Genomic DNA, 25,149 nt, shown 5'->3' with positions numbered 1-25,149 from the left:
ACAAGATACAACACAAAATATTAATCTAAAACATAATGAAACCAAAATTGAAAGTTTATTCCAAACCATCACTAGTAATTTGAATATGATTGTGCAGTATTTCTTTATTTATTTTATTTAACTTTTAAGAGATACTCTTTCAGATTCAAAACTACAAATTTATTGAACAATTAATTCAAACTTTATAATTCAAACAAAAAATGATCCATAGCACAAACAGTGTTGGCTTAAGAAGAATGAATGCAAAAAATTTAAGAAAAGGGAAATATGTTTACCTATAGAACTGCATATACATTTGTGTATAAAAAATATATATATATTTTTTTTTTATGTAAACCCCAAACACGAGAGGTATTAGAACCTATAGTACTTAGTACCATGCTTGGGTTGGAGGTTGAGAAGACAAAAGAAGATATTTGTTGACATTGGACTTGAACTTCTATAGACTGCAATTTTCAGGAAATACGTATGAAGGAAGGTTGTTCCAGAAAACGGCAATTGAATGAAAAAATGAGGAAGATGAAAAGTTGGTTCTGTGAGTTTGAAGTTGAATAGTAAATGGATGTTGGCTGGTGGTGGCACGTGTTCGGATTGTTTTGAAAGAGGGAGAGCAGGAGAGAGCCCATGGAAGTATCTGTAGAAGAGGCATGCAGCAGAAACAGTATGTCTATGAGACAGCAAGTGAAGAGACTCTGTTAGAGATGAATCATTAATTAACTTAACTGCCCTCTTCTGAATGGAATCAAGAAGCCTGAGAGAGGTTTTGGGGGCACCACCTGCTATGGAACAATATTCCACGGAAGGGCAGATTTGCGATTTATACAGAGTGAGCAGCTGTTTGGAAGAAAAGTAACGCCAAGAGAAAGAGAAAACCAAGTTTTTTAGATGCAGAGAAAGCAATATTTGTAATGTGCTTGTGCCAAGAGAGATTAGAAGTCAGGGTAATCCCCAAAAGAGATATATCATTTTGCCTAGAAATCGGAGTGTCACTAAAGATAAGCATAGGAATAGAAACATCCTTTTTGTGAGATATAAGACAACACTGAGTTTTAGAAGGGTTGAAATCAACTAAGTTGTCTTTGCCCCACGGGAGAATTACCTGAAGATCGGCATTTAAGGAATTGGTAGCAAATTTTCGAGAAGTTGAAGCTGATTGACCTGTTCAAAATGGAAAGTAGAATGCAATGTGCTAGAGTGGGGGAAAGAACTGAACCTTGTGGGACACCAGCATTAGTGGAGAAGTTAGAAGACAGAGAGCCATCTACCATCACCCTCAGTGAGCGATCAGAGAGAAAACTGGATAACCAATTACTAAAAGCAGTTGGCAAACCATAAGATGGAAGTTTGTTTAGAAGGCCTTTATGCCAAACATGATCGAAAGCCTTTGAGATGTCAAGAGCAACTACTTGTGTTTCACAGAACCTTTCCATTGAATTAGTCCATAAATGGGTAACATAAGCCAGAATATCACCAGTGGATCGACACTGATGGAATCCACACTGGCGATCGTTGATCAGACAGAAGGTTTCTGGGTAGTTTAAGAGTTGGCAGTTAATTGATTTCTCCATTACTTTAGAAAGAGTAGAAATAATTGCACTGGGACGATAATTGGATGGGAGGGATTTGTCACCCTTTTTAGGAACTGGCTGGATATGAGCAAATTTCCTAGCAGAAGGAAAAACACCTTTGGAATAAGAAAGTGAAAAATGGCAATACAGAACAGGAGTAAGTTCAGGAGCACAGGTTTTGAGAACAAGTGGAGAAATACCATTGGGACCTGGAGCTTTCTTAGCATCAAGATTCATCAAAATCCTTCTGACATCCTTTTGACGGAAAACCACAAGAGGCATTGAATGGAGTGTGTTTGGAATGGTCGGAGGTATTTTACCAAGATCATTAATACATGAGTTGGAAGAAAAATGGGATACTAGCAGGTCAGCTTTATCCTTGGCTGAAGTGACAACAGAACCATCTGGTTTGGACAGAGGTGAGAGCAGAGATGGGCAAAAGTTGCGGCCAATAGCTTTGGCAAGAGACCAGAATGCTCAGCTACCATTAGGGCAAGAAGCAAGTTTTCTACACTTAGCCTATTCAAACTCTAGTTTGGACTGATTAATAACTGTTTTACAATTGTTGCAAATTTTGGTGTAATCAGAAAATGAAACTGAAGAATTAGAAATAAGGCAATTACGATATGCAACATTCTTCTCTTGAACAGCCTTAGCACATTTATTGGAAAACCAAGGTTTAGATAAAGGACGAGATTTTAAAGTGGAGTGTGGGATAAAGGACTGCATTCCTGCAAGAATAATTTCACTGACACGATCTGAGCAAACTTTGACAGCAGAAGTTTTGAAACAGTAATCCGACCATGGAAAAGAAGAAAAGAAATCTCGCAGGTAATTCCATTTTACATTCTTGTAATGCCAAACAACACAAGGTTGGGAACAGCCATGAGATAAAGGCTCCATTGGAGAAGAGATAATCACCAAGTTGTGATCTGAAGTGCCTAAAGGACCTCTCACTTCGACCGTGTACTTAGAAGGGTTGTTTGTGAGAAAAAGATCAAGTGTATTGGCTGTATGATTAGGATTGTCCTGTATTCTTGTAGGTAAATGAAAAATCTGTGCAAGATCATTAGTAATTGCAAAAGCCTCAGCATCTCGACTAGCTGGGTCGGTGTGACTAGAAAATGGAAGCCATATGGAGTTGTGAACATTAAAATCACCAAGGAAAATTACCTCACTGTTAGGAAAGTTGGACTGGAGAAAGTTGAGTTGCAAAGAGAGGAAGTCAAAGAGCTCCAAGTTATTAGTGGAGTTGGGAGAACGGTAGAGACAACAGATGAATTTGACACAATGAGGTAGAGAGATTTTAAGCCAGAGAAGATCAAAGAGAGGAGATTCCAAATTGCAAAGTCTCTGACAGGGAATATCAGAACGGACATATGCACAAGTACCACCTTTGAGGCGAAAGGAATCTTTTTTTTTTTTTTTTTTTGATTTGGTAGTTGTTGGCGCATCGGCTTCTGTGGCCATATTGCACCTCCCAAGGTTTTTGCAGTACTTTGATCCAAGCCCGAGGCGGGAATCGAACCCGCGACCTTTGGGTTGCCGGGCAGGTACTTTACCCACTCGGCTAGCCCGGCCGGCGCGAAAGGAATCATACAGCGAATAATTTAGGCAACTGAGATGGGTAGTGGTTGAATCAACCGATAATTGAGATTCTGTCAGAAAAAAGTACGAGGTTTGGCAGACTGCAAGTGGAAATGGACATCATTGAGATTAGAATTGAGACTATATATATTTGTGAAATGAATTAGGAAGTGCTTGGGAGGTTTAGATCTTTTTGCAGATAAGCTTGCTCTATTAGTTTGACAATTCATGGATGGTGTATTCAATAGTAAGAAAAAGTAGATGGGACATGCTGTATGAAGTAATGAAATTTTTGGATATGGCATACACATGGTAAGAATATACCCAAATCCTTGACATAACGTAGCCTCGACAATGCTCCCTGCATACACACTACTCGGACTCCCTCCAGTCACTATCTGGCAGAGTAGAGATAGCAAGATTATACACTAGCTGATCCGGAAGCCTCCTAGAGAGTTACCAATAGGTTCGGTCCAGTGTACTAACTAGCAGCCGGCCTGCGAACACCGTTTTAAAGCTGTACCCTCGAAATGTAAGGAATAGTGGATCTTGCCACAATGTTCATCAAAACCTCAAAGTCATCAATCATACTGCATGATGGAAGAGATAGGGAAGGGTTGACTGGAACTTAGCTCTAGAGACTAAACATGGGTTCCACCACTTCAAGCCTCCAATAAGCAAAGTGGTGGTATTACACCAGTTGATGAGAGTCATCTACCACCTATTATTGCCTGGTAACATAGAGGGATGGCATTCCTCCATGTGGTGTGGGCGCCACACCTCGACCCCTGCTTACGTTGGTCACCCACCATGTACTTGTGCATCAAGGTTATATCCAGGATTACTAACAGTCCCACCACTGTGAAGGTGCAAACAGAGGATTTGGCTGTCACAGACTGTCCGGACTTTGCCGAAATTGGGTCCACTTGACTTGAGTGTCACCCGAATATCAGTTCCAACAGCGTTTTAGACTCCCAGGTAGCAAGTACAGCTTGTCTGGCATATCTGAGAGAATGTCTGTGACAACCTCAAGGACCACTGAGGTGGTCCTTGACGTTCAATCTGAAATTGAAAATAAAATATCATTAATTCTTAAGCTTAAAAAAAGTTACTAAACCTTTTGAGGTAGGGGATATGTCCTATCATATTCTCTTCTTTAACAATCAGAAAAGTGAATAAACTGCTAATATGGAAAATATCTAAAAATACTGTTACTTCTCTTTTCAGATTGTTCTCTGCATGCTCCTTGTTTAAAAATCAGAAAAGTAATAAAAAGGGACTATTCTTTCATACAGGGATACAAAGAAATTAGCCAAATGACTGGTTGTAGTTTGTTTGTTTAGAAATAATTTTCATTCCTCTATGTATAAGAGCACTCACTAATTCTATACAAAAAAACCCACCCACCTCCCAAAAAAGTACTAATGGGCTCTCTTAAAGCTGCGCCAAAAATGTACCCAAACATGTTGCAGTTTCTGATACCTAGTTCTCCTTTGATAGAATGCTCCCATACATACTACTTTTCCAAGAATACAAAAGACTAAAGAATGCAGTTCTATAAAAATGGCAACAATGAACAACTCTCAAGAAAACAACAATAATTAAAATTTAATGTAATAAGATTAAGCCAACAACCTTATATAATGATAATAAAACATGTAAAAAATTTGAGAAAATGCATGTCTGGTATTTTATTAATTGTTTACCAGAGAGAAAAGTCATATATTTGACGCCAGGGAATACTACCGATAAGGATGACAAAATTAGACACAACCCAAGTTTGTTTCCCACATCGGGAAGTCCATAACATGGACAAATTTCTCTGGAAATGTTGTCAGAATAAGAATAATCTGAATGGATTTACATATTTAAATAAATTCAATTCTCAATTAATCTGAATGAGTAAATGCTTAAGCTGGTCTTTTAATCTGTTACTGTTCTGTGCTTTACATATTCAAATAAATTCGATCTCAATCCCTAGGTTGGGATTGAGATCAAATCTTTTGAGACTCTGAAATTCTAAAAATCTTTTGAGACTCTCTAAAATTAAACCAACAACACAGAACTCTGAGTTTAATTGAATTCAACCCTTAGCTTGTAACTAAAATAAACTCCTAAGGAACTGGTTTCAAACATCTTTAGCAGATAAACAAATAATAATTATTACAGGTATGCAGACATTTTCTTTCAGCGAACAGTGGTTGATTGCAGGAACAAGCTTCCATCCATTATTGTGGAAGTGGATAGTTTGAATAAATTCAAGGAAGAACTAGACAGACTAGGTGAATTGGGAATTTTTTTGGCTGATGCTGTATAAGCTTGCTTTCTTGCATTATTTTCCACTATTAACACTAGTACTAAATTTATAAAATTATTATTAAATTATTATTATTAAATTTATTTTTAATAATTATTATTATTAAATTAACACTCACACTATTAACACTAATACTAAATTTATAAACACATTCTGATGTTAAACAAATTTGCTAGAGATTAGTAGTGGCAAATGATGCAAGAAAGCGGGGTTATATATAGTATCAGTAAAAAAAAAGGCAGATTTTGTTCCAACAATCAACTACCAGCTGGCTGAAGGATGCAAATTTCTATCCTTCAACCATCCTTCCTTAATTTGAATTTATGCCTCTTCATGTGTGTAGTTTCAGAAAACGGAAGGATGCCATCACCATTTAGTTTACTCAATCCATTCAAAGCTTTACACACCTCAATCAGGTCTCCTTGCAGGTGGATAGTCTCCAGATGCAACAATTTGCAGGACTGAAGCCTCTCTTGGTAAGAACACTCTTTTGTTCCCTTCACTAATCTTTTTGATCTTCTCTGCACCAAATCCACCAGATACACATCTTTCCTAAAATGAGTCTTCCAGACCTGTGTATAAGATGTGGCCTAACCACTGCCTTATACAATGGGATAACCACCTCCTTATTTCTGCTGACAATTTCTGAATATCATTGACAAAACCTTATGAATTATTCTAGCATCCTGTCTGCACTATGAAAACTTCATGTCTGGCTGCACAATTACTCCCACAAATTTTTTAATTCTCCACTATCCTGAGTCTGGTATGACTTAGGATAGTGGAGACTTGATATGTTATTCTGTGATTACTGCTACTTGTATGTGGTGCTGTAAATTTGTCAAATTTAAACTTCAATGGCCACTGTTCAACCCAACTGCCTAATTTTTTTTTATAGATCTTGTTGAAGTTTTATAGATCTTGCTGATAACTGTCATTAACTACCCTAACAACCTTTATGTCATCTGCAAAGTTATACATTCAGCCTGATATGCCTTCATCAGTATCATTAATAATACAAGTACAAAGTGTGTTAGTTGTCTGACGGCACCAGGGGTTTCCCCCATCTCTGCATTGTGTACTCTGTGTAGCACAGAACTCTGTGAAGACCAGAGATTTAAAAAGTGTGTGGGGAGTGGACGGATGTGTAGTGTTGTGTACTGTTGTTCTTCTGGCCATTTAGCTGTTGGGACCCACCGTCACCGCACTTGGCCCCCAGGGAGGCAGGTCAGGTACCTAGTTGATTTTTTGTACTGTAGCAGGCCCTGCCACCTAGTTTCCGAAGATTTCAGTGGCAAAAGGCCCATGTGAAAAAAAAAGGGGGGGGCATTAATGCTAGAATATAAAAGGCTGAGAGAGGTTTATGTAAGTGCAGTTTAAATTTGGAGATTATTAATTGATAAGTTGTGTGGAGTGTACACTGCAAGTTAGACAAAGTAGGAGGAAAAACTGAAGAAGGCTGGGGGGGAAAGATAGAGACATCGATAGAGAAGGTGACCACAGAAATTCAGTTAGGCAGGCCTATGCCTCACCAGATGGAAGGGGGGTGACAGGGGGATGAGACAGGAACTGTCTCCTCCCCCAGCAGGGAGGAGAGTAAAAGAAAACCAGGCTAGAGTGCTCGGTTTGATTGCCAATGTGGCTTGTGGCAGAGAAGCTGCTGGTGTCTCCAGTGTCTGGGTTTGGAGTCTTGATTGGGATCAGTTCCCGGTTGATCTTACCTGCAGATTCAGTTGCAGATATCAGAACGATGGAACTTGGATGAAGGAAGTGAATTTCAGTTCAACTGAGCTTCGATGAGGTTGGCAGGTGATGCTACTGGAGAGGAGTGCACAGAATCTGTCTCAAGTTATTGGTCTTGGTGGTTTAAAAGGCTCCTTGATATTCTTCATCTGTTGAAGACATCCTGTTCAAAAGTGGTGAAGTATTTATAACTGTCATGGGTATGAATTAGTATATGTTCTTGGTCTTTTGGCAAATTAATTATCTTTGTGATCAGAATAGATCAAGTCTTCATAGTCAGGACAGTCATACATTATATGGTGCAAAGATTCGTTAGTGCCACAGTGGCAGCGTGGATTATCTGGAATGCTCAGAGAAGTTAATTTTTCTTGTATTGACCCATGGACTGTGATGCAGTATATATATATATATATATACAGGCCAGGGGAAAACCAGCTTGGGGCTTTTAGGAATGCGAACATTACTTCAGGGGCGAATTTCTTTGTAACTGCTCCCTTAGTGAATCTTCATCTGTCCTGCCAGACCTGCTGCAGGTGAGCGAGAAGGTGCCATTTCTCTGTCTTGCAACTGATTGCTGGGTTGGTGGTGAATCCAATGATGGTAGTGGAGATTACTTTGGACAGATGACCCAACATGCCGCATCTAATCATTTCAAGGTCTAGAGGGAGGACTCCAGTGAGGACTTGGAGAGCAGGAGTGCTCACCGTGCAGCAGGCTCTGGTGATGGTAAGCAGTATTGCTCTTTGAATGGTAGCTAATTTCTTCTGATTTGTAACAATAGTTGCCCAGTGATACCAGACCCCTGCAGCATATGAGATAGCTGGAATAAAGACTGCTTTGTAAAACAGGGCTAGAGTATGTCGGTTTAAACCCCAATCCCTGAGGGTGACCCTTGCCACCAATGCTGTGTAATTTCTTATCTTCTTTTGGAGGTGTGGGAGGAAGGACAGTTTTGAGTCCAGGATTACACCAAGGTGCTTAAGCTGGGTGCGGTGCTTGATGGTTGTAGCATTGATCTTAATCTGTGGTGGTCTGGTTGAGTTTAGGTTCCCTTTCAGGAGGATGTTGGAGGTTTTCTCAGCTGAGATTTTCAAGTTGTGCTGGGTAGCCCACTCCTGGAGGAGCCAGAATGCTCGGTTAGCAGAAATTTCAAGCTGGGCCCTTGAGCTGGCTGGCAGGCACGGAAAGGATCAAATCATCTGCATAGGCTTGGGACTTAACATGCCCAAGGCCTTGATTTAGCAACTCATCGAGGACCATGTTCTAGAAAGTTGGTCCTAGGACCAAGCCCTGTGAGCATCCCCTGTGGATTTTTCTGATCCCCATGGAGTACGGAATTTTTTCACTGATAGACCTGTCACATAGCTTTTAATGCAGGAGTAGAGATTTTGAGGAATCTGAGCCTTCTAAGGACGCTCGGCCACCAAAGTGAGTCAAACACCGTGGAAAAGTCAACTGCAATTACAAGGAAATATTTTTCAAGTGTGAATTGAGCAGATGTTATCAGGTTATTTAGTGCACCTACTGTCAAGCATCCCTGATGGAATGAATCCATACTGGTTGTCGGCATGTAGGTTTGCGTTTGTATAATACTTGTGAATTCTGAAGAAGATCAGTCTCTCAAAGAGTTTGCTGAGAATAGTTAGGAGGGCGATTGGTCTGTATGATGTTGGCTGTTGTGGCGGTTTATTCCGATTCTTGAGGAGAAGTCGAAGATTAGCTGTCTTCCAATCAAGTGGAAAGGATCCTTTTGCCAGACAGCGGTTGAAAAGGTTCAGCAGTAAGTACGGCTTGTAGTCTGCTACTCTTCTGACAATCTCTGGCTCCACAAGGTCAGAACCTAGGCATTTCCTGTTCTTGGGTTTCAATACTGCTCAATGAAGTTCCTCCAGGAAGAAGGGCTCTTCGGTTTCCTGCATGGTGTAGCACTCATTGAAGGCACACAGTTGGGCTTGTATTGGTGTGAGGTCAGAGATTGGTGGCTGGAAAATGGTATTCGGTATATTATTAATTGACTGCTCCCAGGTAGTGGTTATTGTGCCTTGTGGTGTGAGAGTGGTTGTCGGAACCTCTCCCCTAGGGAGTTTATTGGTGGTAATTTTATATAAAACCCCCAAGGGTTGGCATTCACAGTCAATGCCACCAGATGCTTCCAAGATGTCCTTTTCCTTTGGCAGATTAGAGTCGAGCAGTATAGGTGTTCCTGGCTATTCTACATTGTTGTCTCAAGACCTCCACCTCTGGCTGTGGCCATGATCTCCTTGATCTTTGGAAAGCTTTCCTTTTACTAATTGCCTCTCTATGCAGAGACGCTGCAGCTCTGGGGGACCACCAGGGAACAGTGCTGGGGAGCAGATTTTTTTGTTTAAAGGTTGTGGTACAGGCATTTGTAATGACCCTGGTAACAGTTCTGTGGTGTACTTCTGGATCCAGCAAGTTACAGTTCCCTACCTGGAGTTGCATAACAGAGATGTCCAGAGCTGCTATGAAGTTGTCCCAGTTAGCATTTTCTATTTTAAATCCGTTCAGTGTGAGTTTGGGATTCAATGGTTGCTGTTAGATTCTAGACATTTGGAAGGTTATGGCCCAGTGGTCCGAGGTCATTATTAATACAGTGGGCTCAGCACTGAACCATTTGACCACCCGTGACCACCAAATACGGAGGATGCGGAAAGGTCAGGGAATGACCACCGCATATCACCGGAGCAATATGGCCTTAGTTGCTAATGCTCCTAAAAAAAAAAAAAACCAACCTTCTCTGTACATGCTCAAGCAAATCTACATCCTTCCTAAAATGAGGCCTCCAGACCTGCACGTAGTACTCAAGGCGGGGCCTGACCATTGCCTTATACGGAGGGATGATCACCTCCTTTTCCCTGCTAGAAAAATTCCTGTATATCATTGATCTAGGAAAGATCTTTACTACCCAAGAAAACAATCCCAAAACCCAAAAATACCAAGGATGTCGAACCAAGAACCAAAATTTTATTGTAAACACAAGGCACATGCCTTGTGTAAACAATAAAGAGTTAATTCTTCTTCTTAAAGAGATTCTGGGGAAAAATCGATTGACATATTTAATTGTTGAATTTAAATTAGTCATGTGGTTAGTGTATATGCAACCACATACACAAGTAGGAAGATTGTGAATTCAAGCCCACGATGCAAAAAATAAAAAATAAATAAAGCACAGTCTGTGAATGTATTAATTGCAAATTTTAAACTCTTTTGGCTTAAGCCATTAGAAAAAAAAAAAAAAAAAAAAAAATTTTTTTTTTCTTTAAATACAGGTGTTGGAGATGATATATTTGTTTTCATATTATCCTCCTTCTGGTGGAACTCTTGTAAGCATAATATGAAAAGAAATATATCATCTCCAATGCCAGTATTTAAAGAAAATAAAAAATAAAAAAAATTTTTTTCTACTGGCTTAAGCCAAAAGAGTTTAAAATTTGTAATTAATGCATTCACAGACTGTGCTTTATTTATTTATTTTTTGCATCATGGTCTTGAATTCACAATCTCCCTACTTGTGATTGCACATACACTAACTACATCACTAATTTAAATACAGCAATTAAATATGTCAATGGATTTATTCCCAGAATCTCTTTAAGAAGAAGATCTAACTCTTTATTGTATACACAAGGCATGTGCCTTGTGTTTACAATAAAATTTTGGGTCTTGGTTTGACACTCTTGGTTTTTTTTTTTGGTCTGGGGGATTGTGTTTTCTTGGGTAGTAGTATTGGAAAATTATGTAAGAAAGCAAGCTTATAAGCATCAGCCACAAAAAAAAAAAAAAAAACCACCGCTACACAGTCCATACCTTTCAAGAATTTGTCTAGTTCTTTATGTTCATTATGATTAATGGTTGAAAAGCCTCATAATTCCTGAAAACTCTATTGTCAAATTGCTTCCTCACATTATCCATACAATTACACTGGCCAACAAATATATACATTTTTGTTGTTTCCTAAATATGTTATCCATATATATTTTGTAGTATTGAATATGACCTTAAAATTTTGGTGTCACATCTTACCATTGAGAAAATTAGCATTTTTGTTTTACTAGTTTATTAACAAATCATTTAGCAAGCTTTAATAAAATGACTTTTTATGAGTTCTTTATGCATTCATAAGTTACATTATAGAAAGTAAGAAATAATGATAAGAACATTATTTCTTACTTTCTCAGCTTTCAGTACACGAGGTACTGAAATCTGCCCCTTTTTGCTAAAAATTTTGCCACAGACCTTTTACAACAGGAAATTGGAATAAATCAGTAGTGATTATTGATACATTAAGAATCTGCAGATAAAAGAACCACTAGGTGACAGTGATCACCAGGTATTGTGTAGGATTTACTTAAAGATGTATCTACTATCCAGGTTAAAGGGAAGGGTTTTGCTCTCTAAAACCACTATAATTGCCTTCACAAAATTTGTAAAGACAATTATAGTGGTCACAGTTTAGATTCTAAAATGTGGGACCAACCATCAGCAAATTCTAAATGGGAGAAGCATTCAAGGAATTAATCATAGAAGCTACTAGGCTTTTCACACCAATTAAAAAATACTGTTCAAGGTTTAGGCCTAAATGGATATAAAATGAACTAACGACAATCATGGCAGAGAAGAAAAATGTATGGGGTGCATATAAATTATAAGCAACATGGAAGCCTATTCAAATATAAACTGCTCTGTAATCAAGTCACAAAGGGGGCTGGGCAAACTAAAAAAAGATTATGAGAAATCTTTGGCAAAGTATATAAAGCAAAACAGCAAAGACTTCTTTACTTTTATAAATACTAGAAGGAAGGAGATAAATCGCACTGGTCCACTTGATATAGACGGTTTGAGTGTGATGATCCTGCTCAGGTTTCTGACAGACTGAATGAGTATTTTGCAACTACATTCAGACATCTGGAATTCTTTAGTGAAGTGGATGCCAGAAGTTTGTCAAACTCTAACAGGATGCTTTGAATGGATTGAGAGAAGAGTGAAAGAGAAATTGTTTAAGTTAAACATAAAAAGGGCACCTGGGGATGGGGGGGTGGATGGGATTTATCCAATTATATTAAGGGAAGTAGAAAAGGAAGAAAGCAAACCCTAAGTCATAATTATGAGAGCATTGTAGGATTCAGGGGAGTTTCCCCGAATATATCCCCAATTCACAGAAGGGGAGCGAGCTCAAAGGGTGACATGAGTAATTACAGATCTGTTAGCTAACTTCTGTTCCTGGGAAAATAATGGAGTCACCTGTTAAAGAAGTAATGCAGGACCATCTAGACAATATACTTCCGCCACAGCATGGGTTTGTTAAGGGGTGATCTTGTCAGATCAATTTGATTGGATACTATAATGCAGTCACAAAGGAACTGGATGCAAAAAATAATTTTGATGTAATATATCTGGATTTCAGGAAAGCTTTTGATTCTGTTGCACATAAAAGATTGCTGTACAAATTGGAGCAGTGTGGCATTAACAGCAAGTTACTGCTACGAATGAAAGGATGGTTGAGTGGGAGAAAAAAGTGGTAATCAATTGACACTACTCTTCATGAACTAATGTTATTAGTGGATTCCCCCAGGGTTCAGTGTTGGGCACATTGTTGTTGTCTATATTTATTAATGATACTGAACTCTTGCCATGAACTGTGGGTGGAGGATAGGGGGAGAGAGTTCACCCAGTGATTTAAACTCTTACCAAAATGAGACATTTTAATATTAAGTAAAAATAATCAATAAAGTGTCTCATTTTGGTAAGGGTTTAAAATCACTGGGTGAACTCTTTCCCCTATCCTCCACCCCCAATTCATGGAAAGAGTTCAGTATCATTAATAAATATAGAAAACAACAATGTACTAAACCCTGAACCATTAAAAGGCTTACTAAAATTATTAAAAGGCTTACACTGCCATTCAAGGACTGGTAGTTAATATTAGTATTAGTCATATGGTGCAATGAAACTCGAGGATTTTCTTTTGCTGCACCTAGCCAATACACTACCTTCTCTTGTAAGTTACCATCTAGATCAACTAGGTCCTCCAGATCTCCAAGATGTGTAGCTACCAAGTTGAAATTGGAGCAATAGTAACATGTTAAATTTTTTCTGATATTTTAATATCAAACAAAAATAGCAATAATGAAAGCCAAACTCTCTATCAAAGTAAGGGCCCAGAATGTCTAATTTACCAAAGGAATTGGATCCTAATGCATTAAAATTGGCTACCCATGTCATCAATGAGTTCTGTGTTTTTTTTTTTTTTTTTTTTTTTTATTTCTTACTTTTGCTAATCTACTTCTCTTCATAAAACAGCTACAACCAGTTAGTTAAAGTAAATGGGAATAAAGTTAATAAAATAAATTTATATTTCTAATTTTAAATTAAAAGAAAGCAATGTGCTCATGAAATTAAGTGCTGTCAATCATAGTTTGTCATGCCTCAATCATGCTACTTGTAGAATTAACTCCATGGAAGTGCTAGAAAGCAGTGTGCTATACATCATTATATCTTCCCAAAAAATCCTGTATTTTACACATCTATTCAACATCAAAAACTGTGATTTACAGTTTGTTATTTGAGATTAATTTCTGGTGCAGAGTTCTACCAATGTCAAATAAACACAAAGCAGCTTACTTTTCTTCTTGGGACAAACTAGTCTGGCCTCATTAGGCATAATGATTTTGGACTCTTTCATTGTGAAGACTGTTATTCTGCTTTACGGTTGCTGACAAACCTATATTTCATGTCAGTTATGACTTCCAAATGAACTACAGGTCCAGTTCATTTGAAGTCATCACACACACACACACACACACACACACACACACACACACACACACACACACACACACACACACACACACACACACACACACACACACACACACACACACACACACCTGTATTTGCTCATTAGTCAGTAGAGGAGGCACAGATTGATGGCAATCCATCACATATTCAACTTGCATCAAAATGCTATTGCAAAATCCAAACTGAATTCCCAATTCATTAGCAAAATCATAGATAGTGATTTGTGAATATTTAGTGCTACCAACAGAAGTAATTCCACTTTGGATCTTTGAAAACCATTCAAATGTTCAACTTTTGCTTACTGTTTTTTCTCTAAAAGTCTTGACATGACAGATTTCTATTGCAGTTTTGTGTAATCAGAAACAGAACTTAATGTGCTTGGAATAATCTCTAAAGTCTGATTTCCTGAAATCACATGACTTCCAGTTAGGACTACATGCTACTTTACTCAATAATGCAATGCTTCTGAATGACACAGGGCAAATAATTCAGCAGACAGCATTCTGCTACTACTTAAGCAAATGAATTTTATACTATCTAATGTAATGTTATCTTGTAGCCAGTCTGTAAACTTCTCAATCACATCTTGTTATCAAAAAACAACAAACTTGATGTAGTCTATTACTATAAGCAAGCATATTTATAAGGTTGTATGTTTATGTAAGGGGAAAAAATATAATAAATATTAATAATATTCGGCATAATTCACATCTTCAATCTTACCTGTTTGCTTTTCACGTAATTTAGGAACTAAAACCAATTCCTCCAAGAGTTTTTTAAAGGAATCCTATTTAAAGAAAATATTTATACCACATTAATATTAAAATTCTACATATATATATATAATTTTTTTTTTGACACCACCATAAATGATATAATAATAAAACTACACATCTCAACTAATAATATATGCTATATTTTGAACTGAATTGAAAGTACAGCATATGTTATTTGAACATATACTGCTGTGCATATGACAGTGCATAAAAAAAAACAGAAAAAAAGAAGTAGTTCTCTACTCTCAACTAACAGACAGCTTTACTATATTTAACCAGAAAAGTTCTACATAAAGGTTACTACATACAGATTGCTGGTCAATTATGTGAAAAACAGTTGGTCACACTACCTACTTTTTCATGCCAATTTATTTAGTCATTTGTCATAATGACAAAGCTATTTTTCCATATCACTGCTGCAAAAAGTTATATTCTTCTGCCTAATGCATATTTTAACTATCTGTTGACTACAATCTATTGGATTTAAACCTGGCCATAAAGATGATGCCTGAAGCAGCTACACAGGTGGAAAGAAATTGGAAGTGGTAAATTCTGAAGTGATACAGCAGGTGGCTAAGAACCTCCCATGTTTTCAGAGATTTTGGATTTGGTGTGCTGTATGAGGCTGCACACTGTAATGGAACAATATCCACTGAAAACACTAGACCATAACACACATTGTCCGATACATGGATATAAGCTCTTCACAAAATTCTGTTGGGATTGATCCTTAGAAAATAAATAACTGTCTGTTTGCAGATTAGTGTAACTCTTTAGTATATTTCACATTTTGAATGTCAGTATGCATGACACAATCACCAGATGAATGAATTGCCAACTCCTGACTGTTCTGTTCCAACAACTGGCTGTTCCTGAAGGTAAGTGGTTAATGTACTGTAAACATCTGAATGGAGATCATAACATTCAAATGCAAGCATCTCGGTATATATGCAAGCATCTCAGTAAAACTGTTTGTGGAACAGTTAGATATTACTTTCTTATATGCATATAAGAAAGATGTTAAACTGAAACGTGGTAACATACAAATTTGCTAAATAAAAGATTATAATAATATTTTAAGGCATTTATAAATTTCAAAAATTTTAAATTGAATTGAAAACAAAATAACAGTTTGTGCTCCGAGAGGATATAAATTTGTGTATGCATTAATTTTACTGAATTCTGCAATAAAATGAACAAGAGGAGGGTTACATTCACTGCTGTTCATATGCACAAACAAAACTATTTTATTAAAGGTAGCTTCAGATATATATATATATATATATATATGACAGATTATTAAAATCACTAAAACAAGCAACACAATCTTGAACACCAATTACATTATTGCACCATGCTTACTGGAAATGATTACCACTGTATGAGCAGGTTTAAATATACATTGTAAGTGAACGCAACTCTGCATTCTTAGATAATTAAATTTAATTATATTTTGGATTAACTAATATTAACAAACTGCATTAAGTTGTAAGGATTATTTTGTCTTCTTGTATAATGATCAAAAGATAAACTTAATTTGAATTTATATTGCATAATGCAGTACTCCAACCTTCTTGTGATGATTGCCATCGTAACTAATACAAAAAAAAATAAAAACACTACAGTGAAAGTATTTGCACTACTGTTAAAATCAGTGGATTTCAGCAGTAGTGGAGGAAAAATGATCCATTGTTTCCTTGCAATGTATTGCCAATACTAAGTAGTTGTAATTGGAGATTTCTGTTGCACTATATGACTCAGAGTATCAACAACTGAATATTTCACAAATGAAAATCTTTAACAATAGAAATTTTTACAAAGAATATTGCTACTTGAATTTCTAAAATTTCACAGATATCTTAAACCAGGAAGCTGCTTAACTAACTCTTGATAAAATAACACATATACTGATTCCATTCACCTAAGTAGTAAAGTTTGATTATCTGCAGCTTTCCAATAGGCTTCACTTGTTATCATGCATGATTCAAGGGTGTCAACAACTAAAATTTAAAAGAAATTTTCATTAGGTATTAATCTTTAAATAAAAGATAAATGCTCAAGGCATTATATATTATGAGTTTGAAATACACTATAAAATATCGGTATAAATAATGAAACTCATAACGAAAAAATTCATAAGCAGTGTAAAGGCATCGATTCAATTGTATCTAATATTGTGACTTCAAAACAAGTTACCACGTATTCCACTATCTCGAATTTAGCATTAGCATTAGTAGAGGTATATGATGCAGGAAAGCAGGCTTATGCAGCATCAGCCAAAAAAGAAAACTCTCCCATTTCACCCCTCCATTCGTTCCAAATGCCTGTCCAGCTCAGCCTTAAATTTATTTAGGCTATTAGCTTCCACAACAAAAGATGGAAGTCTGTTCCACCAATCACCTACCCGCTGACGAAAAACAAATTTCCGCACCTCTATTCTACAACTGTCTTTCCTCAATTTGAATCTATGCCCCCTTGGGTTCTTAATCTGAGCAAGAGGAAGAATCCCATCAGCATTCAGCTTGATCAAGCCATTCAAGGCCTTACACACCTCAATCAGATCACCTCGCAGGTGCCTACTCTCCAGTCACTGAAATTTGCAGGACTTAAGCCTTTCTTGGTAAGAGCACCCCTTTGTTCCCCCTCACCAATCTTGTTGCCTTTCTTTGTACTTGTTCTAGCAACTCTACATCCTTCCTAAAATGAGGCCTCCAGACCTGTACACAGTACACTAGGTGCGGCCTGCCCATTGCCTTGTATAACGGAATAATCATTCACCTGTCCCTGCTAGAAAAATTCCTATATATCATTGACAAGCCTCCATGACCTGTCCTGGAAGCCCATCTGCACTGCTCAGCAAACTTCATATTTGACTGCACAATTACCTCCAAGCCTTTTTCACTTTCCACTTCCCTGAATGTAGTACTACACAGTTGGTACATTTCTCTTCGGTTATTGCTACCTATATGCAGTACTTTGCATCTGTCAATGTTAAACTTTAGTTGCCACTTATCAGCCCATTTTCTCAACTTATCTAGATCCAGTTGGAGTAGCATACTGTCTTTACTGTCATTAACAACCCTGCCAACCTTTGTATCATCTGCAAACTTGGACATTAAACCTGATATACCTTCATTTAGATCATTGATAAATACACAAAACAACAATGGGCCCAACACTGAACCCTGGGGAACTCCACTAATAACATTTGTCCACAAAGAGCAGTGTCCATTGATAACCATTCTTTGCCATCTCCCACTCAACCATCCCTTTATCCATTGTAGCAACTTACCTATAATGCCATATCTCTCCAATTTGTACAGAGGTCTTCCACGTGCAACAGTATCAAAAGCTTTTCTGAAATCCAAGTATATGATATCAAAATTATTTTTGGCATTCAGTTCCTTTGTGACCATATCATAGTATCCAATCAAATTGGTCAGACAAGACCTCCCTTTAACAAACCCATGCTGTGTTTTAACTATTACTGTGTTGGGTTTTATTGGCGCATTAGCAACTAAGGCTATAATGCAACTATTACTGCAGTCTTGTCTAGATGATCCTGCAATGCTTCTTTAACCAGTGATTCCATCATTTTCCCTGGAAAACAAGTTAAACTTACAAGTGTGTAGTTACTTGTGTCACCTTTTGAACCCCCCCCCCTTGTGAATTGGTGATACATTTGCACACCTCCAGCCAATGGGGACCTCCCCTGAGTCCAAAGAAGCTCTCATAATTATGGTTAAGGGTTTGCTTACTTCCTTTGCTGGATCCTTTAATATAACTGGATAGATCCCATCCACTCCAGGTGCCTTCCTTATGTTTAACTTCAACAATTTCTTCTCCACTTTGCTCTCAGTTATTACAAATACTTAGCTCCCTTTTAGCTTTTGATACACCTTTGACACTCCCCTCATTGAATGACTCCTCATGTGTGAATGTAGATGCAAAATACTCATTCAGTTTATCAGCTATCTGAGCATGATCATCAATAGTCAACCCATCTATGTTAAGGGTCCAATCTGATTCATCCCTTTCCTTCTAGAGTTTACATAAGTAAAGAACTCTTTGCTGTTTTTCTTTGTTGTGTCATCTGATACTTTATATGCATCCCATACATTCTTCTTCTCTGCCAAGAGGCTCATTAATTCATCTGATATCTATTTAGGCCTAAACCTTGAACAGTATTTCTTAGTTGGAATTAAAAGCCTAGTAGCCTCCAAAATCAAGTCCCCGAAGGCTTCCCATTTAGAATTCAACTTTGGTAACATCATCAGTTGATCCCACTGTACAGAATTTAAAAACTGTCCGAGACCTCTGTAGTCATCTTTACGAAAGAAAAGGCCTTTCCCTTTAGCCTTGATGGTAGTTACACCTTTAAGTAATTCCCACATCGGTACATTGTGATCACTGTCACCAAGTGGTTCCTTTATCTGCAAATTCTTAATGCATGAATAATCACTGCTAATAATCAGATCAAGAGTATTACTCCCTCTGGTTCCCTCTTGAATATGTTTCTGTAGAAAACAGTCATCCAATAAATCCACAAAAGTCTTGCTAGTGTGCGAGTGACCAACCCACAAGTTCCAGTCAATATCTGGAAAGTTAAAATCCCCCATTATAAGACATTCTGATTTACTGGCCCACTCTATTTCTCTGCACAATTGCTCATTATACTAATCAGATTCATTAGGCCTATAACATACACCTACTCTCATTTTTCCTTTCCCAGTGCTTATTTCACACCAAACAGCCTCAACACTGCATTGTCCACCAACATGAACTGAATGCACTTCTTTAGATATTATGTTTCTTAACTAACAGCATAACCCCTCCTCCCTTCCAGTCCTGTCTATCCTTCCTGTACACATTGTACTCCCCAAATTCCAATTCTGCACTGCTTATATCTGTGCGACACCACGTCTCTGGTATCCCAACAATATCTGCCTTTGATATCTTGACTAGCACTTCAAGCTCATCAAATTTATTAACTATACTCCTAGCATTAGTGTACATGCAAGTATACATGCACCTGTTTCTACTCTTAGTTACCCTAACACAGTCCATGTATTTGCTTATTCTACTATGACTCCTAGCAGTCCTGGAAATCTCCATTACCTTGCTTTCCAGGCTGCTGCTCATTCTAATAGATGCAGTGCAAGAATCACCTTTGCCTCTGCTTGCAGCCACTGTTAACCTTTTAGTCTGTGTATCCCACCAAGCTAGCAGTTTTCTGACCCACCAGTTGAAAAAAAAAGTATTTAAGTATTATCTTGCACACCTTTTGGCATGTCTCATATTGTTGAAATAACTTCACAACTGGGTTGGCATGATTGCGACACAAGGGTACCTGCCTACCTGCTGACAATAGGCCAACAAGCCTTGAAACGGTGCCATCTGGGTAGTGGTGCCCACTGAGAATAAATAACAATAATCTTCTCTATTAGTGAAGCGTTACTTATTCGAGGTAGTTATTTTTTGTTATCTGGTTTTTAGGAGCATTAGCAACTAAGGCTATATTGCTCCGGGAATATGCGGGGGTCATTCCCTGACCTTTTCACATCCTCCGTATTTGGTGGTTATGGGCTTCAATCCCGGTCTAATCAAGAAGTGTGTGGTACACACACACACTTCTTGATTAGACCGGGATTCGAGCCTGGCTACAGAGGTGCATTCGAGGTAGTGCAATACATGGTAACTTGTTGTGAAGGTAGTTACAATATGAGATACAACTGAATCGATGCCTTTACACTACTTATGTAGTTTTTTCATTAAGAGTTCACTATGGTGTATTTACACTGATATTTTATAATATTAGGTATTAATCAAACACAAGGAATAATATGATGCGGTGCAGGTAATCAGAAAATAATCATTTGAATTCTCCATGGCAGCTTAATAGCCTATCCACTGGATTACAGAAATCTTTTCCATTTGAGCATTAACCCTTTGAAGAGTGAGTTTTTAACATATGTATGGGCTTAATGTCTTGAATTTTACAATATTGGTGGTGTTTGTGGAGTTAGTTTCTATTTCTCCAGAGATTTTAAAAATTTGTGAAAATTAAAATTTTGTATATAAATACTTTTAAATATTAATTTATTCTTATTTTGACTTTCCAGCCTGACATTACACAAATTGTCAAAAATCTAAAATCATAAAATAGTCTTCATTATTTTCTTTTATGCAGTAACATTCGCTCCATCTATTTATCACTATTCTGTTCAATTTTGTCAACTTCCAGATTTAAACATAGAATTTTGACTTAGAAAAGGAGGGGATAGATGGGTATTGGGGTTTTTTTATTTTTTTTTATTTTGGTTGACGCTCTATAAAGCTTACTTTCTTGCATCATTTGCCACTACTAATGGTGATACTCTGTCTTCAAAAAAAAAAAAAATAAAGTTTAATTTTCTGATTGTTAGTGGTTATCTTTAAAACAAATAATTTACAAACCCAAGAGAAGCCAGTACTTTAGAAGCACAACAGCATGGCCAGAACTAGACATTTCTCAATACTTTTCTTATTGATTAGCAATAGCATACTACACGCCTTATGAAAATGAATTGTTGCATTCACAACTATAATGGCTAGTTTTTAAAATATAAAACATAACTAAAGATGTTTATAATGTGACTATATTTTTAATTTTTCTGTACTAGTCAACAGTATCATAATCACTGTAAAAATAATTTTTTTTACATCACCTAAATCCATTTTTATAAAATTCATCCCTTCTAATATTAATTTTCAAAACAATTTCAATTCCTTTTAAAAACACCTTTACTAAAGTGGTACTATAAATAAACAAGCAAACTGTAAAAATGGTTTCTCTAAATGTTTACTTTTAGTTAAACCATTTGTTATTCATGCTCTATGGAAACATGAGGATGGAAGATCTTAAGTTTCTGTAATCACTGGCATGTGAGCACCATATCATACTGTAAACACAGTAGAAGACTGCATCCAATCACTTGAAATAAACAAGTAATTTTGCTGATTTCTATTATTTTTTTTATCATGACTGGCCTCTCAATAACTGCATTATCACTGAACTATGGCATCACTTAAAACTGCTATCAAAAAACCAAAAATAATGCTATTTTAATTTTTGTCCAAATTTTCTCCACAGTGACCGAAGCTAACAACACTTCAATGTTGCCAAATTAAGTTCAAGAAAAACTACAATATTTGTGTTTTACTTGATGTTATTCTGAGGTCTCAAGGTCAAATTAGCTATTTATTTTTACAAAAACAAATATCTAGTTTTACCTGGAGATACTCAGCAGGCTAAAACTATTATTTCTGTGTGAAAAATGACTGCTTGTTGGGGCTCTTGGCAGAGCCACATACCAATTTAAGCATTAAAGACTCAAGATTTTATTATTTTATCCATGAAATGTCAAGAGGCAGAAAAATAAATCTTTTTTAAAATACTGAATTTAGCTTTTCATGTAAAACTAAAAACATTAGTTAAGAATTTAGTCCACTCACATAAATCAAACTCTATACATGTTTATTACTCATTCTAATTACATATAAATTATTTGTTATAATCAGTTTCAAGTTACTTCCAGCACATAAGCTCTACCTGAAGAAAAACAAATTTATTATGCTATTTTTACCTGGTTCATTTCTAACATTTCTTTATACATGCCACTAATCTTTGAATTATTTTCCTGCTCATGAATTAGTTCAGAACCTGTAAGGTAAATGATATTAGATGATATGATAAAATGTCAATAACAAAACTAACAAAATGACAGAATTAAAGAGAAATAAAGATGTCTGCTGATGCTCCATAACTTCTTTTGAAATTATGAAAATTATATTATTATGATATAACTACAATTAAAAAACACTGTGATATGAACAGCATCACATTCTAGGACCTATACTGATTCCTTGATCATATTCAAACTCCTCTTGGTAGTCAGGATGACCAGGCAAGTAAGAAAAGGGAGAAGGGGTCATAAGAGAATAAAATAAAAACAACAAGAAAGAAAGAAAAAACTTTTTTTAGCATTATTATTATTATTAACTAAGTTTCCATTCCAAAATTTCTTTTATATTTGAGTATGGTTTTTTCCCCATCATGCCCAGTGGAAACCCATTGTTAGAAAGGGCTAAAGAGATATTTTTAAGTATCTCATCTAACTTTTTCTGATATCACAAGTTCTTAACGCTCTAATATTATGCTTGATGAATATCAAACATAATACAATTGAACTTGGTTATAATGAGCACGGAAATAACAAAATCATGGCTGTAACAAGCAAAAAGCCATAATGATTTTAATTTATGAATATTCCCATATAATCATTCACTGTTATAACGAGTGTACTACACAAATATACCAAATAAATTTTGATAACTATGCATACATTCGAGTAGTCGAAAAAAACCCAATTCTTGGAATAGATGAAAATCAAAAGGGCGACTTAGCTTTATGACCACCTGCATTAGATTAGCAGCTGGTTTATGACCTTGTCCTTCCAGGGATGGGGCTATACAACAGTGAATTGGTATTCCGCTTGTCGTATTACCCTAAAATTATCTTGTATTCAGTGAACAACAAATTTATTTCGGGACTTCTAAGAATTTTTATGCATTTCAGGACTTCTAAGAAGGTTTTATGCATTTCGGGCTTCTAAGAAATTTGTATGCAGATCACTTTATTATTTTAAAGTAAAATCAGTTAGAAACGAACCCTTCTTTCGGAAACATGTCTACTAACAAAAGAAAGTGTTTCTCGATTTACGAAAAAGTTGAAATTATTTGTGAGTTAGAATGTGGTGCAAAAAACGTTGAAGTGTGTAAAAAGTTTTCTTTGTCCTCTTCAAGTGTATCGACATTAGTAATAGAGGCATGTGATACAAGAAAGCAAGCGTATGAGATTATGTAGCATCAGCCAAAAAAAAAAAAAAATAAATAAATAATAATAATAATAAATAAATAAAAAAATGCACACAACCATTCTCTCTAAAAGTTTATCCAGTTTCTCCTTGAATTTATTTAAGCTATCAACTTCCACAATGACAGATGGAAGTTTGTTCCTCCATTTGTCTAGAGACTAGGCACCTTGCAGGTACCTAGTCTCCAGCTGCTGTAATTTGCAGAATTTAAGCCTTTCTTGGTAAGAGGATCCCTTCATTCCCCTCACCAATCTTGTTGCCCTTCTCTGTACATACTCAAACAACTCTACATCCTTCCTAAAATGAGACCTCCAGACCTGTATGCAGTAGTCAAAGCCTGACTACTGCCTTATACAAAGGGATAATCACCTCCTTATCCCTGTATATCATTGACAATACCACATGACCTGGCTCTGGCAGACTGTCTGCAGTGCTCAGAAAACTTCATATCTGACTGCACAATCCCTTCCAGGTCTTTTTCATTTTCTATCACCCTAAGTGTAGTACCACACAGTTGATACATTCCTGTGGGGTTACTTTTACCCATATGCAGTACTTTGCATTTGTCAATGTTAAATTTCAGTTGCCACTTTTCAGCCCATCTACCAAAATTTTCTAGATCCTGTTGCAGTAGCACACTGCCATTACTATCATTAACAACCCTGCCAATCTTTGTATCATCTGCAAACTTCGACACTAAGCCTGATATACCTTCATCAATATCATGGATAAATATACAAAACAACAGTGTTCGTGTCTAACAGCACCAGGGGTTTCCCCCATCTCCGCTATACAAAACAACAGGGGGATATTCAGGGATATTCATGTGTTGTTGTGGCGGATCCCAGGGTTTCCCCCATAAGCCGCTATTGTACTTCTTGTGTTGAAGCTTATGCCAAAACCGGCCAATTGTATGTAGTGTGTTGGATGTGTAAGTGTTATGATGTGTTCTTTTGTTATGTTATCGGCCGGTGCCTGGCTCTTAGCAGGTAAGAAGCAGTAACACCTGGTCACTACATCTCATCCCCACCACGTGGAAGCGGCCAGGATCAATTATCTCCTGCTGGGCAAGCCCAGGGCATAACACCTGAGAGTGCCCGAAAAAGAGATTGAAGTGGAAAAAGAGGAATACAGAGTTTGGGATCTGGGGAGGTAAATGGATAGAATAGAGGAGAATCAATAGAGGGACACTCTCCATATACAAAAACAACAGTGGGCTCAACACCGAACCCTGTGGGATTCAACTAATAACATTAGTGGAATCCCACTGTGGAAGAATAAAGATGTTTGCATATGGCCACTGGAAAAGAACATAACTGGAAAAAAAATTTTTTTAGAAAGTGTGAGGTTACAAACATTGATGAAGCATTGCTTCAATGGTTCACCACACAAAGAAGAGCTGGATTTTCAATAGACGGTCCGAT

The 25,149-nt window shown here is 36.9% G+C and overlaps 1 protein-coding gene across 1 annotated transcript in view; it reads right to left on the bottom strand.

Annotated features, from left to right (window-relative positions):
- Window positions 1-25,149, bottom strand: part of LOC150081033 (uncharacterized) — a 278,288-nt gene that overhangs the window by 130,245 nt on the left and 122,894 nt on the right. Inside the window, exons 9-10 of the mRNA XM_090380894.1 lie at window positions 22,436-22,512; window positions 14,758-14,821 (exon numbers count right to left, since the gene is read on the bottom strand). Of these exons, the coding sequence (XP_090237020.1) occupies window positions 14,758-14,821; window positions 22,436-22,512 (141 nt within the window). The remainder of the gene's footprint in view (window positions 1-14,757; window positions 14,822-22,435; window positions 22,513-25,149) is intronic.

The sequence above is a fragment of the Mastigoproctus giganteus genome, chromosome 9 (genome assembly GCF_048544385.1).
Source record: "Mastigoproctus giganteus isolate SK-2022 chromosome 9, ASM4854438v1, whole genome shotgun sequence".
Classification (NCBI taxonomy): Eukaryota; Metazoa; Arthropoda; class Arachnida; order Uropygi; family Thelyphonidae; genus Mastigoproctus; species Mastigoproctus giganteus.
Note: the sequence above shows the minus strand (reverse complement) of the source record. Positions and strands in the feature narration are given on the sequence as shown.